Below are 23,485 nucleotides of genomic sequence, written 5' to 3'. Positions count from 1 at the left end.
GAATTCTAAAATAACGAAAAATAAATAGTGTACACACAGGTACAAAGCTAAAAAAATATACATAAAAAAAATAAATCATCCACGCATTTAAAGCTCCGCAGCATTTAATAAAAACAGAAAAATATAGGTATGAAATAGGAAAATAACTAACTAAACTTAGCTTAAAATGCTAAAGGAAATATAATCTAACGAATTCTAAAATATCAAAACACACAGGTACAATAATAAAATAATATAAATCCCCCCCTCAACCCCCCCCCCCCGGTAATACCGTATACCGCCATATAATCTGACGATGGTATGACGGTATGAAAAACTTCAATACCGCCCAACCCTACTGTTGACTGTTGTCAGGGTTTTAATCAGTCAGTGGAGCTACTGTATTTCCCGCCGCCAAGATAGAAATTTACCTGAACACACCTCACTTCCAGACCACCACGCCCATCAGTGGAGATATATTCCTAAACTCCTGTTGATGGGGTGTAAGATAGCAATGAGCCCCCTTAGACTTCAGTTTATTGGCCTCTAGGGACAAGACTGCATCTAATTAGACATACAGTGGTGTGAAAAAGTGTCTTCATTTCTTTTTCTTATTTTTTATTTTTGCATGTTTGTCTCTTAAATGTTTCAGATCATCAAATAAAATTAAATATTAGTCAAAGACAACACAACTAAACACAAAATGCAGTTTTTAAATTAAAAGGTTTTTATTATTAAAGGAGAAAAATATTCAAACCTTAGTGTCCTCCCCCAGTTAAAACACAACTTAACTGTGAATTTAATTTCTCTAACCACACCCCGACCTCATTACTGCCACATCTGTTCTCAATCAGGTAATCACTTAAATAAGAACCTGCCTGTTAAAACCAAGACATGTTTTTTACACAGGGTGAAGTACAGGGGTTGGAGAAAGAAACTGAAACACCTGGTTTTAGAGCACAATAATTGATTGTGGTGACGGACAGTTCTGGTGGAAACAGGAGAGTTGAGGTGCACATTGAATTCTGCGTGATTTGATCAGCCGTGGTTTTATGTTTTTTGGATACAATCCGGGTTAGCACCCGAACATCCCTTTCAGACAGCTTCCTCTTACAGCGTCCACAGTTAATCCTGTTGGATGTGGTTGGTCCTTCTTGGTGGTAAGCTGACATTACCCTGGATACCGTGGCTCTTGATGCATCACAAAGACTTGCGGTCTTGGTCACAGATGCTCCAGCAAGACGTGCACCAACAATATGTCCTCTTTTGAACTCTGGTATGTCTCCCATAATGTTGTGTGCATTGTAATATTTAGAGCAGAACTGTGCTCTTACCCTGCTAATTGAACCTTCACACTCTGCTCTTACTGGTGCAATGTGCAATTAATGAAGATTGAACACCAGGCTGCTCCAATTTAGCCATGAAACCTAAAATCCCACTAAAATGATGACAGGTGTTTCAGTTTCATTCTCCAACCCCTGTAGGTTGTGGGGTATAGAGGTGGTTGCTGTGGTATTGATCAGTGGTTGTGATCCACATATACTCTAGTGTACACGGCCTGTGCTCTGTCTGTAGAAGGCCTGGGGTTACACTGACCATATATGGAAATCTGATTCATCACGCAGTATACATTCCTGTGTGTGTGTGTGTGTGTTTGAGAGAGTGTGTGTGTGTGTGTGTTTGAGAGAGAGAGTGTGTGTGTGTGTTTGAGAGAGTGTGTGTGTGTGTGTGTTTGAGAGAGAGTGTGTTTGAGAGAGTGTGTGTGTGTGTTTGAGAGAGAGTGTGTGTGTGTGTGTTTGAGAGAGAGAGTGTGTGTGTGTGTTTGAGAGAGTGTGTGTGTGTGTGTGTTTGAGAGAGAGTGTGTTTGAGAGAGTGTGTTTGAGAGAGAGAGTGTGTGTGTGTTTGAGAGAGAGTGTGTTTGAGAGAGTGTGTGTGTGTGTGTTTGAGAGAGTGTGTGTGTGTGTTTGAGAGAGAGTGTGTTTGAGAGAGTGTGTGTGTGTGTTTGAGAGAGAGTGTGTTTGAGAGAGAGTGTGTTTGAGAGAGAGAGTGTGTGTGTGTTTGAGAGAGAGTGTGTTTGAGAGAGTGTGTGTGTGTGTGTTTGAGAGAGTGTGTGTGTGTGTTTGAGAGAGAGTGTGTTTGAGAGAGTGTGTGTGTGTGTTTGAGAGAGAGTGTGTTTGAGAGAGAGTGTGTGTGTGTTTGAGAGAGAGTGTGTGTGTGTTTGAGAGAGAGTGTGTGTGTGTTTGAGAGAGTGTGTGTTTGAGAGAGTGTGTGTGTGTGTTTGAGAGAGAGTGTGTTTGAGAGAGTGTGTGTTTGAGAGAGTGTGTGTGTGTGTTTGAGAGAGAGTGTGTTTGAGAGAGAGTGTGTTTGAGAGTGTGTGTGTGTGTGTGTGTTTGAGAGAGTGTGTGTGTGTGTGTGTTTGAGAGAGAGTGTGTTTGAGAGAGTGTGTGTGTGTGTTTGAGAGAGAGTGTGTGTGTGTTTGAGAGAGTGTGTTTGAGGGAGTGTGTTTGAGAGAGAGTGTGTGTGTGTTTGAGAGAGTGTGTTTGAGGGAGTGTGTTTGAGAGAGAGTGTGTGTGTGTTTGAGAGAGAGAGTGTTTGAGAGAGAGTGTGTGTGTGTGTTTGAGAGAGAGTGTGTTTGAGAGAGAGTGTGTTTGAGAGAGAGTGTGTGTGTGTGTTTGAGAGAGAGTGTGTTTGAGAGAGAGTGTGTGTGTGTTTGAGAGAGTGTGTTTGAGGGAGTGTGTGTGTGTGTGTGTGTGTGAGTGAGAGTGTGTTTGAGAGAGAGTGTGTGTGTGTTTGAGAGAGTGTGTTTGAGGGAGTGTGTGTGTGTGTGTGTGTGTGAGTGAGAGTGTGTGAGAGAAAGTGCCTGTATGTGTGAAAGCGTGCGTGTGTGTGAGTGAGAGAGTGTGTGAGAGAAAGTGCGTGTATGTGTGAGAGCGTGCATGTGAGTGAGTGAGAGAGTGTGTGTTTAAGGGAGTGTGGGTGAGTGAGAGAAAGAGAGCGTGTGTGCGAGTGAGAGAGCGCGAGTGTGTGAGAGAGCGAGTGTGTGAGAGCGCGAGTGTGTGAGAGAGCGAGTGTGTGAGAGAGCGAGTGTGTGAGAGCGCGAGTGTGTGAGAGAGCGAGTGTGTGAGAGAGCGAGTGTGTGAGAGAGCGAGTGTGTGAGAGCGCGAGTGTGTGAGAGAGCGAGTGTGTGAGAGAGCGAGTGTGTGAGAGAGCGAGTGTGTGAGAGAGCGTGTGAGTGTTTTCAGGTACAGCTGAGTCTCAAGATTCAGGTCGTGTGACGCTGGTGTGTGTTTTTAGTTTGTAACTTGGCCGCACACACCCTCTCTCTCTCTCTCTCTCTCTCTCTTTCTCGCAAAAGCATTCACTACGTCATACAAACCCTGCCAGATCCATTTCACTATCCCTCAGCAGGTCCCGCCCACATAAAGAGGAGGAGTTCTGACCTCACACTCACTTTAATGTTCTCTCTGTTGTGTTTCAGAGTAACGATCATGAAGCCGTGGTGGATTTGGGAAAGACCAGCTCCAACATTCACACCAACTTTGAGAAGGAGGAGCTTGAAAGTAAGCCACACCCCCTTTCACTGTTCACTGCACGGGGTTCACTGCAGTTGTTGTGAAGTGGTTAAAATAATGTTGGGGGGTGGTCAGTGTGGTGTAACGGGTGGCTGCTGTGGTGTTGCATGTGAATGTAAAGGTGTTGCTATAAGGGTTCGCTTTTCTCCGAGGTGTTTAACCTCTGTGCTGTACGATATAACGATAAATATCGTGGGGACGATAGAAAAATGTCTATGGTGCTGCTTACCTTCTATCGTCTCTATCGTTTCTACAGTAATTTCATCAATTATTCAAGCAAATATATAAAATAAGCTACGATGAAATGTATTGGCGTGGTCACTTTGCATAAACTGGGTTTATTTAAGTGATAATAATGTAATGTAAATGTGGTTTTGAGACGTGACCCTGCTTTATGTTATTTGATGGACACTTAAAAAAAAATGTTAATTGAGTTTATTTTGATAACTCAATTTAAATATCTGTATAATTTAGAAAAAACGAGCTACAACATGTACCTCATCTGTTTTCATACATATATATATTGCTGCACTAAAAGGTAGTAATTCTCATTTGTGAAAGTTTGGTTTAATGTCACTTTGAAATAAAGTTGGAAAAAAAAGGAAGCAATGATATTATTTTGTCATATTTTTCGAAGAAAAACTGAAAACATACTTAAATGTGGTATATCATGATATATATCGTTATCGTTAAAAAATAATTCGTATCGTGATATATGAATTTTCTCATATCGCCCCGCACTACTCCCAGGACATTCTGTGTTGTCTAGACCACAACACTAAGTTTTGCTCTATAAGGGCCTGGTGTCCTCATATGAGGCCATTATTATACTGTCACCTAGTGGTGGCAGAAGAGTTTAACACGTTACAGTTACGTACAGTTTGTTCTGAAATTGAAATGAACGGTAAATACAGTAAACGTTTTTTTTTTTTTTTTTTTTTTTACTTCCTGTCTAAGTTTTGAAGCAGTTTAAAGTGACACAACTGCTGTTTCTACTTTTGTTTTGCACTCGGGCACAAAATGACTAACTGCAACTTTATTGTGTTCAATCTAAATATAAAACTAAAGTCCTCATATGTGGACGTCATTTTTCTCAGAAACTTCATCATTAAAAAATATTTTTTTTACACTGATCAGCTAGCAAAATGAAATTAAAAATGGATGACTTCAGGTCCTAGGAGGTTAAACATAATCAAAGCTTGATGTTTCTCTTTAAAAAGTAGCTCTTAATATTTTCGCAGTAAAGAATGAAGCACTTTTTTCGTTAGTGGCTTACAGTATTAGAGCGTCTGATAAACACTCTGAAGTAAAGGTGTGCCATATCGTATCGTACGCCATAATATCAGCAACATTTTTGAATATCGTGAATTAAAATATACCCTGAAATATGGTGCCATATCACCGTCGCTAATTATCGCAAATTATCAGGGTACTACTTTTTTTTTTTTTTTTTTTTTTTTTTTTTTAATACAGTTTTTAGCCAAAAAAAATTACACTTTTTTAATTTCCCATTATATATCTCCCAGGGGTGTGACGAGGCACTAATATTACTAGACGAGACACTAATATCACGAGACGAGACACGACACTGGGTTCACGAGAACGAAACGAGACGAGATTTAAAAATAAAATTTTAAAGAAACCGTCAAAAGTGAAAAATGGCTTGAGAACTAAAGTTTTATTTGACAATCATATAACTCAAACTTAATTTCACCTATTGTCGCGCGGAGCTTTTTTTTGTGTTTTTACCTGCGAGACAGGTTTAAGCTTGACGAGAAATATCGTCACGTTTTAATCTCGCGAGATCTCGTCACACCCCTAGTAGCTACTAGAGACAGATTATATCTGTCCAGTATCATTTATTTTACTTGAATCCTGGATATATGGAGATATTTGGAGTGCATTATTATTATTATTATTATTATTAGTATCATGACTAATAATTCTGAATCATTAACTTCTGTTACAAATCTGATAAAATCCTTGTATTTCTTAGAATCTCAGTTAGGGGTGTGCCATTATCATGTCATATGCAATAATAAAATGTAGTTTTCATGTTGTTGCAGTAGTTCTGTGTATTCTTAAAATAATATTTATTCAGTTTTGTCATATCGCCAAAAGTATCGTTATCACGAAAATACCATGAAATATTGTGATATTATTTTAGGGCCATATCGCCCACCCCTACTCTGAAGGTAAATGTCTGAATGGTCTGTTGGCGTGGATCTGCTCTGAGGTTCTGGTTCTGAGGTCAGCTGGGGTATGCATGCTGTTAGTGTGTAGATGACTAAGAGCAGAGGCATGCAGTACGTAACACACACTCTCAAACACACACACACACACTCAGCTCACACTTACCCTCTTACCACCCCCCCCCATCCGTAACACATTCGGCCGAGGGGTGTCCTGGAGAGACCCGGAGCACTTCCTGTTCCTCTGCTGCGTTATCAGAGTGTGGGGGAGTCAGAGGAGCAGAGTTCCAGTCGTGGTTTCAGAGTAAACACACTTTACAAACTTACAAACTTAATTCAGACCCTGTGCTCAGTATTGAGTAGAAGCTCCTTTTAGCAGTTCAGCCACGAGTCTTTTTCGTATTTGGGGATCCTCTCCAGTTTCGTCAGGTTTAATGGTGAACATTGGTGGACGGCCATTTTTCAGGTCTTTTCTCCAGAGATGCTCTGTTGGGTTTAGATCAGAGCTCTGGCTGGGCCAGTCAGGAATAGTCACAGAGATCAGTTCAGCAGCGACACATACGAGAATCTTAAAATAATATGGCAGAAAGACTTACGTTGCTCTTTTGATGATGATGATGATGATGATGATGCACGGGGGGAATTCTGTCTGGTGTAGGCAGAGACATTAGAGAGGTTAAAGGGAAATGTATTCAGTACAATGGGAATTGTTGACGATGATTTATGTTGGAAATGCCATAAAGAGATTGGTAACTTCTCGGAGATCGAACAAATATTAATTAACTTTTATTTCACTTTTTGATTCATAGAGTTTATTGTCATCTGCACAGTAAGGAAAACAAGTTTCCATGTACAAGGAAATTAGTATATACATTTTAAATTGGTGTTAATTTTACCTTAAGAATCGCAATATGTGCTTGATTACAGTAATATATACAAATACAGAGTTTTTCTGTGCTTCTATCGCAGTTAAGCATGAAATTGATTGTTCACTTTTTGCCATTTAGCACAAGATAACGCTAGTGTGTCGTAAATGCCCAGAGTTTACATGGGGCGTGGCCAGTAACCACTTAATGATTTGCATAAAAGTGACAAGAGCCCTTAAATGGCTCATTGTAAAATGGATATATTTTAAATGGCAAGAATATCACTTTATACATTTAGTCATGAACAGAAATAAAACTCATTGTGCTGCGGGAAGCAGAATTTGGCACAACACCTACGAAAGAACCTCCGCCCACATAGAGTAGGTTAATGATGACAGGATGTTGTAGTTCTGTAGTTGTTTAGTCTCTCAGTCACTAAACTGTAAAGTGAAACCGAAACTAAACGTTAGGGGTGGGAATCGATTACTATCTCACGATTCGATTCGATTCCGATTTTGGGGGCCACGATTCGATTCAAAATCGATTTTTGATTCAAAACGATTTGAATTATAAATATTTCTGCTTCTGGCTTATGAATCGTATTGAAAAAAAACCCTCCATAATATACACTGGTCCTGGAGCAAGTAATGTGTTACAAAAACAATAAAATGTGCAGGAATGTGGGTCCTCAGTGACAGAGGAATCACTGGGATATCACAATGACGTTAATGAACAATAAATACATAAATAAATAACACTGCTTTATTACCAGGCTACTAGCGGTGGTGTGTAGGTGACGCTGCTGGGCTGATGTGATGATAGCAGTGGAGCGCTAAAGTTCAGGAGCAGCTGCTGATTAACTAGTTAATTTAAGGTGGTTGTATTTCTTCAGAAAGGGGGCAGGAGGTGGAGAAATTAATTCATATTGTCCATTCCTTAATTCCTCTGTGATGAGGAGCTGAAATTAGCTCTGATTAGCTTATTGTTATTTTTCCGTTCCGCCTTAAATGCTGCAGCCCGCTGCCACCTGTAGCGTTATTTAAGGTGGAACTGGAAAGTTAGCTAGTTAGCTAGCTAACAGTTACTGAAACTAACTAAGTTACTAGCGATCTTTTTTATGCTTGTTATGAAGCATTCTGCCATAAAACATTGAAACTACACGTTAATCTAATGTAATATAGTGCTTGTTCTGCCATCTTACCGGTGATTCTCATACACCTATGCTCTGTGTGTGTCTGGAAGATCTCCAAAGGGACAAGCGCTATCCCCAGGGTTGCCAGGTCCAACAAAAATACCCAGCCCAAAATCAGTCTAAAACCCGCCCCTCAGAATCGATTTTGGGACATTTTAAATCGATTCTGAATCGTAGTAAATGAGAATCAAGATTCTTATGTGAATCGATTTTTTGGCACACCTCTACTAAACGTACTGAATACAGTACAAAATACAGTGTATGACACACGTTAATGATGTGTTAGACTTCACAGCATTTACCCAGCATCCTGTTCTTCTCACTCCAGCCTCACACACACACACACACTCGCAGTAACCTGACTGAACAGTGTGTGTGTTTCCGACCACCCACACACACCATTGTTACCTGTAGCAGCAGGTGTTGAGTTACGTAGTTTTTGACGTAGTTTCTGTGATGCACTTATCGGGTTCCCACACTTTCTTTATTAGAACACACTATACCTCCAAATATTTCTCAACACTATTGTGGACCTGTAACTCTGACACGACTTGAGTTGTAGAGGTTCCTAATGTTCCTCCTGTGATAATCCATCCATCCCATAATAACTCCAGTATTCTCTGTACACAGCTGCTGCAGATTGGAAGACTCCTTTTCTGTATTCCTTCTCTTATCTTTCTTTCTTTCATTTCATTTGTTTCTGTTTTTCTGTCTGTCTTTTTTGTTTCTTCCTTGTTTCTCCCGTCTGTCTTCTTTCTTTCTGACTTTTTATTTTTATTTTTCTGTCTTTCTTTTATTCTTTTTTTCTTCTTTTTTTTCTTCGTCTTCTTTCGGTCTGTCTTTTCTCTCATTCTCACTCTTTTTCTGTCCTTTTGTCTGTCTTTCTGTTTCTTTCTTCCTTCTGTCTTTTCTTTCTTTTTCTGTCTTTTCTTTATTTTTTCTCTCTCTATTCTTTCTTTATTTCTTTCTGTCTTTTCATTTTATTTATCTGTCTTTCTGTTTTTCTTTGTTTCTGTCTTTTTTCTTTTTCGTCTTTATTTCGTCTATTTATTTTTTTCTCATTTCTTTCTGTTTTTCTGTCTGTCTTTCTGTTTCTTTCTTCCTTTTGTCTTCTTTTTTTCTTTCTTTCTGGCTTTCTTTCTTCTCTTTTCTATCTTTCTTTGTTTTTTTTTGGTCTGTCTTTTCTTTATTTCTTTTTTTTAGTTTTTTTTTCTGTCTTTGTCTTTCTGACTTCCTGCTTCTCTCTCTCTCTCTCTCTCTCTCTCTCTCTCTTTCAGTGTATGTGATCGGACTATTGATTGGTGCTGTATATTGTGATATTGTGTAATATTGTAATTAATTACAGATAATAGTGAAAAATACTAAAATATTTTAATCAGCGCCTCTCTCTCTGTATGTTTGTGTGTGTGTGTGTGTGTATGTGTGTGTGTGTGTGTGTGTGTGTGTCAGGTCACAGGGCGGTGTATGTGGGGGTACACGTCCCTCTGGGGCGTCAGAGCAGACGCAGACACCGTCACCGTGGACACCGTCATCACCGTAAACGCAGAGAGAGAGAGAGGGAGGACGGCCGAGAGTCCCCGACTTACGGTAAATAAATCTGCGCCAAATTATCCTGAATACACATCAGGGGTTGTGCAGACTAAACTCCTTCTTCCTCACAGATACGCCGTCTCAGAGAGTGCAGTTCATCCTGGGCACTGAGGACGACGATGAAGAGCACATTCCTCATGATCTGTTCACCGAGCTGGACGAGCTGTCCTTCCTGGATGGACAGATGTGCGAATGGAAAGAAACGGCCAGGTGAGCAGTATGAACAAATCCAACCCCCAACGTCTCCCTCAATCCCAATGTCAAACCTCTTATGGCAAACCCAATCCAAACATCCAACCCCAAACATCAAACTTCTAATGGCTAACCCAATCCCAACATCAAACCCTCACCATCACAGTCCCAATGCCATTCAGACGTCAAACCCGATCCCAACATCAAACTTCTAATGGCTAACCCAATCCCAACATCAAATCCTCACCGCCACAGTCCCAATGTCATTCCCAACATCAAACCTCTAATGGCTAACCCAGTTCCAAAGTCAAATCCCCCAATGTCTCGCACCCAACTTCATGCTTCCGATGTCACACTCCCCATGCCAAACCCAGTGGTCAAACCTCCAACATCACACCCAATCCCAGTGTCAAACCTCTAGTGACACGTCCAATCCCCCAACGTCCAATCCCCCAACATCCAAACCCCCAACGTCCAAACCCCCAACGTCCAAACCCCCAACGTCCAAACCCTCAATGTCCAATCCCCCAACAACACACAACCAACATCAAACTTCCAACATAACACCCAATCTCGACTTCAGACCCAACGGTCAAACTTTTATCAAAGCCAATCAACCAACGTCCCATCCCCCAATGTCCCATCCCCCAATGTCCCATCCCCCAACGTCCATTCCCCCAACGTCCATTCCCCCAACGACAAACTCCCAACATCACACAACCAACGTCAAACCTCCAACATCACACCCAATCTCAACTTCAGACCCAACGATTAAATTTTTAACAAACCCAACTCCCCAACGTCCATTCCCCCAACATCCAATCCCCCATCGTCCAATCCCCCAACGTCCAATCCCCCAACGTCCAATCCCCCAACGTCCATTCCCCCAACGTCCATTCCTCCACTGTCCAATCCCCCAACGTCCATTCCCCCAACGTCCAATCCCACAACGTCCATTTCTCCACTGTCCAATCCCCCAACGTCCAATCCCACAATGTCCATTCCTCCACTGTCCAATCCCCCAACGTCCATTCCTCCACTGTCCAATCCCCCAACGTCCATTCCTTCACTGTCCAATCCCCCAACATCCAAACCCCCAATGTCCTACTTTCAACATCATACCCAGTCCCAATATCAAACTCTAACGTCACACTCCCAGTGTCAAACCCAATAATCAAACCTCCAGCATCACACCCAGTCCCAAGATCAACCTTCTAACATCAAACCCCAAACTTCAAACCTCTAACAGCAAACCCAATCCCAACACAAAACCCAACGTCAATCCCAAACATCAATAACAAACGCCAAACCTCAACACTGTAACCCAAACTCCAAACTAAAATCAGTCAGTCATCGATCTGTATAAATAATTCTGTATGTTCACTTATTCTCCTGAATACTGAAGTACTTTCTTTGTGATTTTTGGTCAGGTTTTGTCAGTGTGGGTTGCCAGATATTTGGTGGAGTTGTATAAACTGTGTGTGTGTTTGTTTCAGGTGGCTGAAGTTTGAGGAGGATGTGGAGGACGGTGGGGAGAGGTGGAGTAAACCGTATGTGGCCACCCTGTCGCTGCACAGCCTGTTTGAGCTCCGGAGCTGCATCATGAACGGCACCGTCATGCTGGACATGCGGGCTAACACCATCGAAGAGATCGCAGGTCAACCTTTACTCCACCTAATCCGTCGATATACTCTCAGAGATCACAGGATAAAACCGTTACCCTGAGAAAATACGGCATGAGCCCAGACTTCTCTCTGCTCTCAGATCGTTTCTGTTCTGTGGTAGTTTTCTGAATCTCTTCTCTCTGTTCTGCTGTGGTTTGTCAGATATGATCATAGACAGCATGGTGGCGAACACTCAGCTGGACGAGTCTCTTATGGAGAAGGTCCGGGAGGCCATGCTGAAGCGTCATCACCACCAGAACGAGAAGAAGCTCAGCAACCGAATCCCCCTCGTCCGCTCCATCGCTGATATAGGCAAGAAACATTCCGACCCCCACCTGCTGGAGAGGAACGGTGAGAGCATCCATCACACCCCACTTCCTACTTCCTGTAGTCTTTTACCTTCCTGAACCTGGAATCTTCCTTTAATCACAGACTCTCTTTAAATCCTTTCTTCTTTTAACGGAAAGAGAGAAGCTGGGGTGTGTATGCTGACCGCTCAAGCTCTTCCTCAGGCTGATGATTCAGGGTGTGGTTTCAGCAGACAGGCATGAAGCTGATTGGTGGATGCTGTGTGTGTCAGAGTTACACTGTATCACCAAAGGGATTCGATCACCAATCCCAATAAATAAATCTAGAGAAGACCCTGATTAGATCATGTGATCAGAAATCAGGACCAATCACGTATCAAATTGTCAAAGGATCGGAATCAGGTGGAAGAGATGCGCATTATTAAATTATCAAATTTTGATCACTCTCGCACTTCACACACATACACTCTCGCGCTCATGTACACTCACGTACATACTCTGGGGGAATATCGATGAATTTGGTTGAGTGAAGATAATCGCGTACATGTACGTACACTCTCGCGCACACATACACAAATACTCTCGTGCTTGTGTACACACTCTCGCGCTTGCGAAAATGCATACGGTTGTGCTCGTGTGCACACACATACACTGGTACGCTTGGGTACACACACTCTCGCGCTCGCTTACACACTCGGGCTTGCATAGACTCACACTCTCGCGCTTGTATAAACACATACTCTTGCGCTTGCATACACGCGCGCATTTGTGTATGCAAACGTACACACTAATGCTTGCGTATTCGCACATGCGCTCTTGCACTTGCATGCTCTCGTGCTCGCTTACGCATGCATAACCTTGCATGATTGTGCGTACACATACACTCACATTTACTCTCACATTCGCCTACACACACATACACCCCTTACGCTTGCGTAACACATACACTCGCTGTCACTCATGTAAACATACGTAGACTCACGCTGTCACTCTCGTACACACACACATACACTTGCGCACACATATACTTTTGCGCTTGGGTATACACACATACACTCTCGCACTCGGGTACACACATTTACTCTCGCATACACACACAAACACTCTCACGCTTGCTTACACGCACATAACTCACTTGCTTAAACATGTGCATATACACACTCGCTCGTGTACACACTCACACAGTGGAGGCAGGTTTCCTCTTGTTAAGTGTGGAATATGGAGCTACACTGGTGTTTAAACTCGTCTCCATCTCTCCAACTTCCTGCCAATCTTTACATCCTAGAACTCAACGCTGCTTCTGCTACGTCAGTTAGCGTGTTAGCCTCCGTTAGCTGCTGTTTGAATGCCGTTGTGTTTTATACCAAAACTCTTTCTTTTGGTGGTGCAGTGTACTTTTGATGTTTTGAAGCATGCTGAAATGATCTGCTCTGATTGGCTGAGTTGCTTGGAGGATGTTTTGTTATTTGCATGAGGTTTTCTGAGGTTTATTGATTTGAGAGATTAGTTTCTGTATGTAGAACAATTTAGGGAAGTGTGGACAGTATGGAATATACATTTCTCACATTTCTATAGGCTTTTATTTGATTGCAGACAGAATAAACCTAGATATTTCATTTATTAACATTCTGAGCATCCATTCCTGCATTTCAGACCGAAAACGTCAAACACAGTAATGAGATAACCAATGAAATAATAACCTAAATGTCAAAACTAATCTACTAATCAAAATTCATACTACTTGAAAATGAGGAAAAAAACAGAAAACAACTTGTTTCTAAAATTTACTTTAACTTTTATTTGATTACAGACAATACATTACATTATTTAATATTTTATAATAATATCATTTCATTCCTGCTTTTCAGATTCTTATTATGATTTGGAATAAAGAGTTTATGATGAGTGAAGATGATCAGAGTATCTCCATTTTGTAATAAATCTTTGAGAAAATGATTGAAATGTATAAAAACTATGTTCCTCAAAAGCTCTATCTGAATGGGATTTTTTTTCTCAGGGGGCATCAGTGAAAAATATTTCACACTTCTACTGTAAGAGTGATAAAACTGCTGCATCCGGACTGCAGTTGTGAAAACAGGAGTTTTTTTAGGGTCATATGACAACACGGCGTTCAGTAGCTCCTCTATTTCCACTCGCAGTTGTGTTTTTAACGTAGATCTCCGTGTAATTACGGTGCGCAGCAGTGGACAAATATCTATTTTATTAAAGGCGAGGAGATGAAACTCAGAGATGTGCATCCGGACGGGACTAAAATTACCGGAGGAGCACGGAGTTCAGAGAAAAACAGTAGATAATTCAGCCTGTAATTTTCACAGAGGACGTCTGAGAAAAACACCTACATGATCGTTCTGGACAGGAATAAAATCACAGAGGATAAAAAAAAGAGAAAATTGCCCCAAAACCCCCTGAGAAACTAATCCCATCCAGATACAGGTAACGAAAGACCGGAACTAATATGCATATTTCTCTCTCTACAGACCATAATATCAGAGAGATTTAAAACTTAAAACAAAACAAGTTTTAAATAAACCCTATTAAAGGAAAAAAAAGTGTCTCAAAGTGAACCTTAAAAGAGATTAAATGTGTTATAGTCTGACATGAAAGTCAGAAAAATATGGTGTTCTCTTTCAGTTGATGGGAGAAAAGAGGGACAAAATAACTGAAACACTTAATCTCTTGGTGTTCTAAGTAATTAAACTTGTTTTTAAGTGTTTTGTTTAAGAAAATGAATAGCATCATTATATAGTAGTAGATGTTTTGTGTTTATTTGTTCATGTGTAGAAGATCTGAAATGCAGGAAGGAAGAGGAGCAGATAAAATCTGAAATATGGAAATCTAAAAATAAAAAAAAATTGGTTATAAATTTAATTATTATTGTTTACCATTCAGTAGAGTAAAGAAGAAATATGTTTTAATTTATTATTTTCAATTATTGAGTTTTTCATTTCGGCTTTTCCCAAACAAAATTTTAAGACAAATTCAAAGATAAATCTTCACTTAATTTTTTTTTAGATTTGTCCATTTTTGTATCTTATAACACAAATCTAACACTAATCCAACTTGCTAAATGCAAAAAATAAAAAAAAAATGAAAATAAAGAAAATATTTTTTCATGAAATAAGTAAAACTGGAAAACAGATGTAAATGTATTTCTCGTACACTGCACTACATAAAAAAACTAATCAAATAATGAGTTTTTACATCCAGTTTTCTATTTTAGCATTTAGTCTAAAACGGTAAGATAATGTAATTTTATAATGGCTACACTGACTGATACAGTCTGCTGGTAAATGAAAGCTGAAGGAGTTTTGAGGTTGTATCTTGTTTTCTGTGGTGAAATGCGGTGAGATAATGATGATGATGGTGATGATGGTGATGATGGTGAAGGTGAGTGGTGTGTAATGGTGCACTGTGTGAGTGTGTAGAAAGCTCTGAGGGCTGATGCTGCTGGTGATGGTGTTTGTTTTGGGTTGCCTGCAGTTCCTCTGTTATTCCTGATTACCTGATTCTACCCTCCGTTCTGCAGAACTTCAGAACTTCATATCCATGCCCCCGGTTCTGGTGCAGGTGGTTCTCACGGTTTTGGTGGTTTACCTGCTTGAACACACCTGGATCAGCTCAAATGTGTTTCAGATGATCAGTGCAGATCTACTGGATCTGTTGGTTTTTGGTGGGAAACACTTATTTTTAGGATGATTCTGACTTTTTCAGATCAGTTACGGGACGTTTATAGAGTCAGGATGGCTGGATATCAAAATTCACTAACTACAGAAAACCAAAACATCTAAAACACATCAGTGTTTATTTTTGATACTTTGCATTAAACACAGATAAACAGTGAGGTAAAGATATCAAAGCGCTCTAAAGTCTGGATCTACTTCTAAACGTTCATCTACACTTTATTTTCCTTCAACCTGTCGACACACTGTCACCCTTTCTCTCTCTTTCTTTCTCTTTCTCGCTCACTATTTCTATCTCACGCTTTCGGCTTCTTCCTCTTTTTTCTCTCTCTCTCTCTTCCTCTCTTCCCCTCTTTTTTTCTCATTCTCTTTCGTTTTTTCTCTCTCTCTTTCTTTTTCTCTCACTCTCTTTCTCCCTCACTCTTTCTATCTCATGTTTTCGGCTTCTTCCTCTTTTTTCTCTCTCTCTCTCTTCCCCTCTTTTTTTCTCATTCTCTTTCGTTTTTTCTCTCTCTCTTTCTTTTCTCACTCTTTCTCTATCTCTCTCTCTCAGTTTTTCTCTCACTCTCTTTCTCCCTCACTCTTTCTATCTCACGCTTTCGGCTTCTTCCTCTTTTTTCTCTCTCTCTCTCTTCCTCTCTTCCCCTCTTTTTTCTCATTCTCTTTCGTTTTTTCTCTCTCTTTCTTTTTCTCACTCTTTCTCTATCTCTCTCTCAGTTTTTCTCTCACTCTCTTTCTCTTTCTCCCTCACTCTTTCTATCTCACGCTTTCGGCTTCTTCCTCTTTTTCTCTCTGACTCTCTCTCTTTCTTTTTCTCACTCTTTCTCTATCTCTCTCTCTCTGTGTTTTTCTTTCTCTCTCTTGCTCTTTCTTTCTTTCGCTCTCTTTCTCTCTCTCTCCTTTACTTATTTCTCTCTCTTGCTTTCTCTCTCTCTTTACTCTTAGGCTCCTTTTCTTCTTTCTCTGCCCCTCTCTTTTTATCCCTCTCCCTCTCTCCTACACTCTCTCTCTTCCCTTTTCTCTTTATTTTTCTCTCTCACTCTCTTTTTCTTACTCTCTTTCTCTCTCTCTCTCGCTGTCTCTCTCTCTCTCTCTCCCTCTTTCCATCTCACACTTTCACTTTCTTCCTCTTTTCTCTCTCTCTCTCTCTCTCTCTCTCTTCCTCTCTTCCTCTCTTTCTCTCTTTTTTCTCATTCTCTTTTGTTTTTTCTCTCTCTCTCTCTCCCCCCCTCTCTTTCTCAGCTAGTACAATATAACACTTTTACAAACACCTATTTGAATAATGCTAAATATCGTTTATCGCTGTTGTTAAAATTATAGAAAATATTTAACTTGAAGAAGATTAGTGACGCATTCTGGCAGGGAGGCAGAATTCGGCACAACACCCGACACAAACCAATCAGTGTGAAGTATAGGGAGACTCCGCCTACATACAGCAGGTGATTATGTCAGGATGTAGTAGTCCCTGAGGTCCTGCAGAGTGAAACTGAAACTAAACGTACTGAATACAGAACAGAATATAATAAACACACCTGAATCTTGATACAGTGCTCTGGATTTATGGTGTAAGAACATCGTTAGTTGTCAGTTTTAGTTTCAGGTGTGTTGAATCAGGACGTGTAACAGACTGTGATAAGATCTCAGAACCGGAATTGGACCCCCTTTACCAGGACTGGGCGATATGATGATAAATCATTAATTCTATTAATTTATTACAGTTTATTGTCTTATCTTGAGGAAACTTGTAAAGTTTTAGACTTCACGGTTCTGAACTCTAACTCAGAACTCTGAATTATTATCAGAATTCAGAACATTAATGATTAATCGTTTTATCGCCCAGGCCAACCTCCATCATAATCCTTTCTACTGTTTATTCATCCTGTTTTTCTTTTCTCATTCTCCTTTTCATCCCCCTTTTCTCTTACTCTCCGCCCCTAAAGGGGAGGGGCTCTCCGCCTCCCGTTTGTCTCTCCTGAGGCGTAACTCCTCCCTCTGTGCCTCCACCCCTCCGGACTCGCGACGAGAGTCCCGAGTGTCCCGCAGTTCCCGTGGCTCCTTAGGCCTCTGTCTCCCGCAGCGAAGCCCCGCCCCCTCCCCGAATGCCACGCCCCAGAACACCCCGCCCCCCTCTCGCCAATCCTCGCCTCCTCCTCGACCGGCTGGCCCGTCCCCGCAGTGTCCCGAGCTACTGGTGTCCCGAGGCGAGCGGGACGACATCCCGGAGGTCGTGGTGTTCCCGCCTGAGGACGAGGAGCCAAGCCTACCTGAAAGCTCCAACCCGGACGAGGGGGCGGGGTTTGGCCACACCCACAAGTCCCTGTTTCTGGCCCCGCCTTCAGAAGGCAAATATCAACTGGTTGTCAGCATGCAGCATGTTTAATATATATATATATGTAGATATGTACACATCACATAATAGGCTGGATACTGCCCCTGTTCCTGGAGTTACCACTGCCCTGTTTTAATGTAGGCTGTGTTCACATTTAATGATTTAATCTGATTTAGTTTTAGAGTGTGAACACAACAGAATTCACATTTGTGCACATGTGACGCGTTCACACTGTGTTCACATAGCGGCCAAAACTGTGCTGAAAAATTCACGTGCATGCGCTAATCTAACCCTCTTTCTTTTTCTCACTCTTTCTCTCTCTCTCTCTCTCTCACTCTCTCTCCCTCTCTCTGTCTCCTGATGTTCTGAAGCTCGGGCTGAATGAAATTGAAGCTGCAACCACCGCTGTACAAAATCCTAACGCTAGAAGCATCACAGCAGCACCACTTAGACTTTTCACTTATTATAAATATATATAATATTCCTCGCATCCCTGCTTTCTTATTCTAACTTGAGCTTGTGGTGGAAATGTATCTAAAACAGTGCATTAGTAAACATTTACTAAAAACAGTGCATATATAAAACATTTAAATGTGTTACTAATAAATATTGAGAGATTTAGTAAAAACAATATATTAGGAAAATTTTGTAAAAACAGTGCATTAGTAAACAGTTTTAAATGCATCAGCAAAAAAATAGTAAAAAAAAAACTATGCATTAGTAAAAATGTAATAAATGCATTATTAAAAAAAATTAAAAATAAGTAAAAACAATGCATTAGTTAAACTTTTCTAAATATATTTTAAAAAAAAGTAACACCGTGCATTAGTAAAAGATTAGTAAAAAGAGTGCATTAGTAAAAAGTTAGTAAAAACAGTGCATTAGTAAATAAATATTAAATGCATTAATAAAAAGTAACAAACAGTGCATTAGTAAAAATGTAGGAAAACGGTGCATTAATAAAATTTTAGTAAATGCATTCCTAAAAAAAAGTAACAAACAATGCATTAGTCAAATTTTTGTAAGAAGAGTGCATTGTTAATAAAATTGTAAAATCTGGCTAAACAGTGCAATAGTAAAAGATTTAGTAACTGTGCATTAATAAAAAATACTACATTATACTATTAAAAACTACATTGCATTATTAAAAAATGTAAATACTCCAAAGATTAAAGTACTCAGAGATATTTCTCTATTGTTCCATTGCACAAGTAGGACAAGTTTAATATTGATTTTTAACATGTTATAAGTTCATATAAATATAAACCATTCACTTGGTTCTCTAGTTAACAAATAAAACATTGTGTATTTCAGTGTGTATTAATATTACTCCTCAGGCTACAGTATTAAAGTGTTTAAAGGGTTGTGATGGAGGTTTTAAGGTGTTATTCTACACTCAGGAATGATTCTGGTTTGTTTTCACACACACTGTTTTTCTGATCGCTGGATGCACGGTGTAATTTGATATATATGTGTGTATATATTTGAGTATCAGTAACTCAGGGCTGACTGTATTCTCCCTGTGTTCCTCTCTGCAGGGTTGCTGGCCTCGCCCCAGTCGGCCCCGGGGAACCTGGAGAACAGTAAACCCAGCGAGAGCCGGATCAGCTCGGGGCCCGGCGGGAGCCGAGAGAACAGCACTGTGGATTTCAGCAGGGTAATATACACACAATATATACACAACACACACACACACACACACACACACACAGCACTAGTCAATGTTTCTTTAACACCCAGAATTATTCAGTCTTAACTTAACTATGTACAGCTGCACCTAAAAAAATTAGAATATCTTTGAAAAGTTACTTTAATTCAGTTGAAAATGTGAAACTCATGTAGTATATAGATGTATTAAACACAGAGTGATCTATTTTATACCTTCATTTATTTTATTGTTGATTATGGATTATAGCCAATAAAAACCCAAAAATCAGTGTCTCAGAAAATGTTATATTTTATAAGACCATCACATCATATTTCATCTCATCCTGTTGCATTCTGTCTCATTACGTCCCATCACATTCTGTCCCATTACATCCCATCATATTTTGTCCCATTACATCCCATCATATTTTGTCCCATTACATCCCATCACATTCTGTCCCATTACATCCCATCGTATTTTGTCTCATTACGTCCCATCACATTCTCTCCCATTACATCCCATCATATTTTGTCCCATTACATCCCATCATATTTTGTCCCATTACATCCCATCATATTTTGTCCCATTACATCCCATCATATTTTGTCCCATTACATCCCATCATATTTTGTCCCATTACATCCCATCGTATTTTGTCTCATTATGTCCTATCACATTTTGTCTCATTACATCCCATCACATTTTGTCCCATTACATCCCATCATATTTTGTCCCATTACATCCCATCGTATTTTGTCCCATTACATCCCATCGTATTTTGTCTCATTATGTCCTATCACATTCTGTCCCATTACATCCCATCGTATTTTGTCTCATTATGTCCTATCACATTCTGTCCCATTACATCCCATCATATTTTGTCCCATTACATCCCATCATATTTTGTCCCATTACATCCCATCGTATTTTGTCTCATTATGTCCTATCACATTTTGTCTCATTACATCCCATCACATTTTGTCCCATTACATCCCATCATATTTTGTCCCATTACATCCCATCGTATTTTGTCCCATTACATCCCATCGTATTTTGTCTCATTATGTCCTATCACATTCTGTCCCATTACATCCCATCATATTTTGTCCCTTTTACATTCCGTCCCATCACATTCCATCCCATCATGTTGTGTCCCATTACATCCCATTGCTTTCTGTCCCATCACATTCCGTCCCATTACATCCCTTCACATTCTGTCCCATCACATTCTGTCCCTTCCCTATTGCATTCTATCCCATCCCATGACATTCTGTCCCGTCCTATTGCATTCTGTCCCAGCACATTCTGTCTTATTCCATCCCATCAACATTCCGTCTCATCCCATCGTATTCTGTCCCGTCCCATTGTGTTTTATATATTGCACTACGTCATTTTCTATCTCATCCCATTCTTTATATATTATCCCTTCATGTTCCTTCCCATCTGTTTACATTCCATTGTTTCATGTCACGTAGAAACCAGCGGTTATTTCAGTCGTTCCCACTCAGTCTCTATAAACATTATCAGTCTGAGCCCGGCGTCTTATTTCTACTTTAAACTACCGTTACTTACTGAGATCCGGTGCTGATAACGATTTCCAGTATCTGTTATTAATTACCTTGTTTAAAATGTCACACAGGCTTTAGTTACTGCTCTAGAAGTTTATTTGCACCTCGTATCCAGAGTTTTTTTTTAGGGATTTTTATTACTTTTGCTGAATAAATTCTGTAGCCAAGACCAAGACCAAGGACCTTTTCTCTGAGCTGTGGATCCATTGTGTAATTCCATTCCTCTCTTTTCTGAGTGAATAATTGCTGTTTGATGCTGTTTTTCTATTTTGCTCGGATAAAAACATTTTTAAATATTTAGTTTTGTAAAGGAAGCCGTGTCACAGTTGTTGGCGTGTCTCTTTTTAAGGTCTATTTTTTACATTCCCCATACATTGTTTTATATTATATATTTACTCCTAACAGTAGAGTAAGTCACAAACCTATATTTAAACTCATATAAGTATAAAACAAATATAAATAAATAGTTAAAGATAGTAATAAAAATATAAAACCATCAGAATCTTGAAAAATACCATTATATACATTTTTGTTCATATTGCCCAGCACTAGCTCTGAATGATGAAAAAAAAATTAATAAAACTCTGTAATAAAGTGTTCAGTAGTTGTGGTTTGTGTAATCCCCCACAGTGTGAGAGTATCAGGGGCGGAGTCTCGTCCAGAGGCTGACGGGACCTCCTCCTGAGACTCTGGGTTATAATAGCAGGAACAGCAGGACAGTGCTGATCCCGCTCTCTGCAGGAGGTGTTTACACTCTACTGATGTGTTTTTAAGCTCCAGCTTCAGGCGAGGAACCGAGAAACTCCAGCCCTGAATCCAGAAATCATCTCTCAGCTCGCCTACACTCTTAACTACAAACCAGATCAATCCAAAATCAATAGAAAATCTATCAAAAATCAATACTTTTTTAAATCTTTAATTCATTTTAAATTTTATTCAGCTGTAATTTATTTTAAACAGTTCTTTATTTTTAAACCAAATTCAAGTGTAAAGAAAAGTGGGTCAGATGCAGGTTTAAAGAGAAATGTGAACATAAATCAATCCAAAGAAATCCATATCTGACTGCACAGGGAAGAGACGAGATTCAGGGGTAAAGATAAAAGGAAGCCAGATTTGAGAGTTATGTCAAGTTCTTCAGAGTGTGAGGTGTAAAAAAGTGAATTAAGATCCAATTATAAAGAAAAACGGATCCATTTTATTTAATTGTAAATTGAAGTAAGTCCAGATCAGAGTGTTAGGAGAAGTACATTAGATGCAAGTGGATCAGATGCAGGTCTGAAGTAAAGATCAGATCCAGGTGTGAACATAAGTCAATCCAATGTAATCCATATCTGATTGTACAGGGAAGTGCATGAGATCCAGGTGAACAGTTAAAGAATCCAGATTTGAGAGTAATGTGAAGTTGCAAGAAAAGTGAATCCATTTTATTTAATAGAAAAAGTAAAGTGAGTCCAGATCAGAGGGATGAGAGAAGTCCTGTAGATGAAAGTGAAATGTAAAGTGCTTCAGATGGAGGTTTAAAACGAAGTAAATCTAAAGTCAATCCAGGTCCAAGTTTTAAAAATAGAAATACAGATTTCTGCGTAAAATCTGTAACCAGATTAAACTAAAAATACGAGTGAATCCAGATTCATACATATTAGATCCAAGTGTGAAGAATGGAGTCTGGTCTAGATGCAAAAATGAATCCGATCCAGATCTAGGTGTGAACTGACCTGCTCTCTGATTCTGTTTTTTTTGGCTGTGCGGTTGCCGTTGCAACAGGACTGCCACCCCTCTTTCCGCTGTCGCTGCTGCACTTTAAGACAAACTGTAAGTCCCGCCCCTTTGCCCCGCCCTCCTTGGGACGGTCAGTGATGTCACTCCATCAGCACCTGTCAATCAAGCATGGGTCCGTGGTGGTGTTTGAAGTGTCTGTGGGCGGTGCCGTACTGCTACATGTGTTTGATCTGTTAATCTTCTGTTTTATGGAACTTATTGATCTGATTGTTGTGCTGTCTGTGCCTCTTTCATCTGTCTAATTAATGTTCTTTGATCTCTCCCTCAACTCCACTCATAATATCTGCCCTTCCACCACCTCCAACCATTATTCCTCCCCTTCCACCACCTCCAACCATTATTCCTACCCTTCCACAACCTCCAACCATCATCCCTACACCTCCACCACCTCCAACCATTATTCCTACCCTTCTACCACGTCCAACCATTATCCCTTCCCCTCCACCACCTACAACCATCATCCCTACACCTCCACCACCACCAACAATCATCCCTACCCCTCCACCACCTCTATGCATTATCCCTACCCCTCCACCACCTCCAACCATCATCCCTACACCTCCACCACCTCCAACCATTATCCCTACCCCTCCACCACCTCTACGCATTATCCCTACCCCTCCACCACCTAAAACCATCATCCCTACACCTCCACCACCTCCAACCATTATCCCTACCCCTCCACCACCTCCAACCACCATCCCTACCCCTCCACCACCTCCAACCATCATCCCTACACCTCCACCACCTCCAACCATTATCCCTACCCCTCCACCACCTCTACGCATTATCCCTACCCCTCCACCACCTCCAACCATTATCCCTACCCCTCCACCACCTCTACGCATTATCCCTACCCCTCCACCACCTAAAACCATCATCCCTACACCTCCACCACCTAAAAC

At 40.4% G+C, this 23,485-nt stretch overlaps 1 protein-coding gene across 6 annotated transcripts in view; it reads left to right on the top strand.

Moving 5' to 3' along the window:
- The window catches only part of slc4a7 (solute carrier family 4 member 7), a 75,205-nt gene that overhangs the window by 21,316 nt on the left and 30,404 nt on the right, over positions 1 to 23,485 (top strand). For 4 of the 6 annotated variants that reach the window (XM_049468776.1, XM_049468786.1, XM_022662403.2 and 1 more), the window contains exons 2-8: positions 3,458 to 3,539; positions 9,251 to 9,388; positions 9,463 to 9,601; positions 11,080 to 11,240; positions 11,410 to 11,598; positions 19,124 to 19,242; positions 22,566 to 22,613. In XM_049468776.1, the coding sequence (XP_049324733.1) occupies positions 3,458 to 3,539; positions 9,251 to 9,388; positions 9,463 to 9,601; positions 11,080 to 11,240; positions 11,410 to 11,598; positions 19,124 to 19,242; positions 22,566 to 22,613 (876 nt within the window). Of the gene's footprint in view, positions 1 to 3,457; positions 3,540 to 9,250; positions 9,389 to 9,462; positions 9,602 to 11,079; positions 11,241 to 11,409; positions 11,599 to 17,196; positions 17,599 to 19,123; positions 19,243 to 22,565; positions 22,614 to 23,485 lie in introns of all 6 variants that reach the window. The other 2 variants (XM_049468793.1, XM_049468779.1) reach the window with 2 other exon arrangements.

The sequence above is a fragment of the Astyanax mexicanus genome, chromosome 1 (assembly GCF_023375975.1).
Source record: "Astyanax mexicanus isolate ESR-SI-001 chromosome 1, AstMex3_surface, whole genome shotgun sequence".
NCBI lineage: Eukaryota > Metazoa > Chordata > Actinopteri > Characiformes > Acestrorhamphidae > Astyanax > Astyanax mexicanus.
Note: the sequence above shows the minus strand (reverse complement) of the source record. Positions and strands in the feature narration are given on the sequence as shown.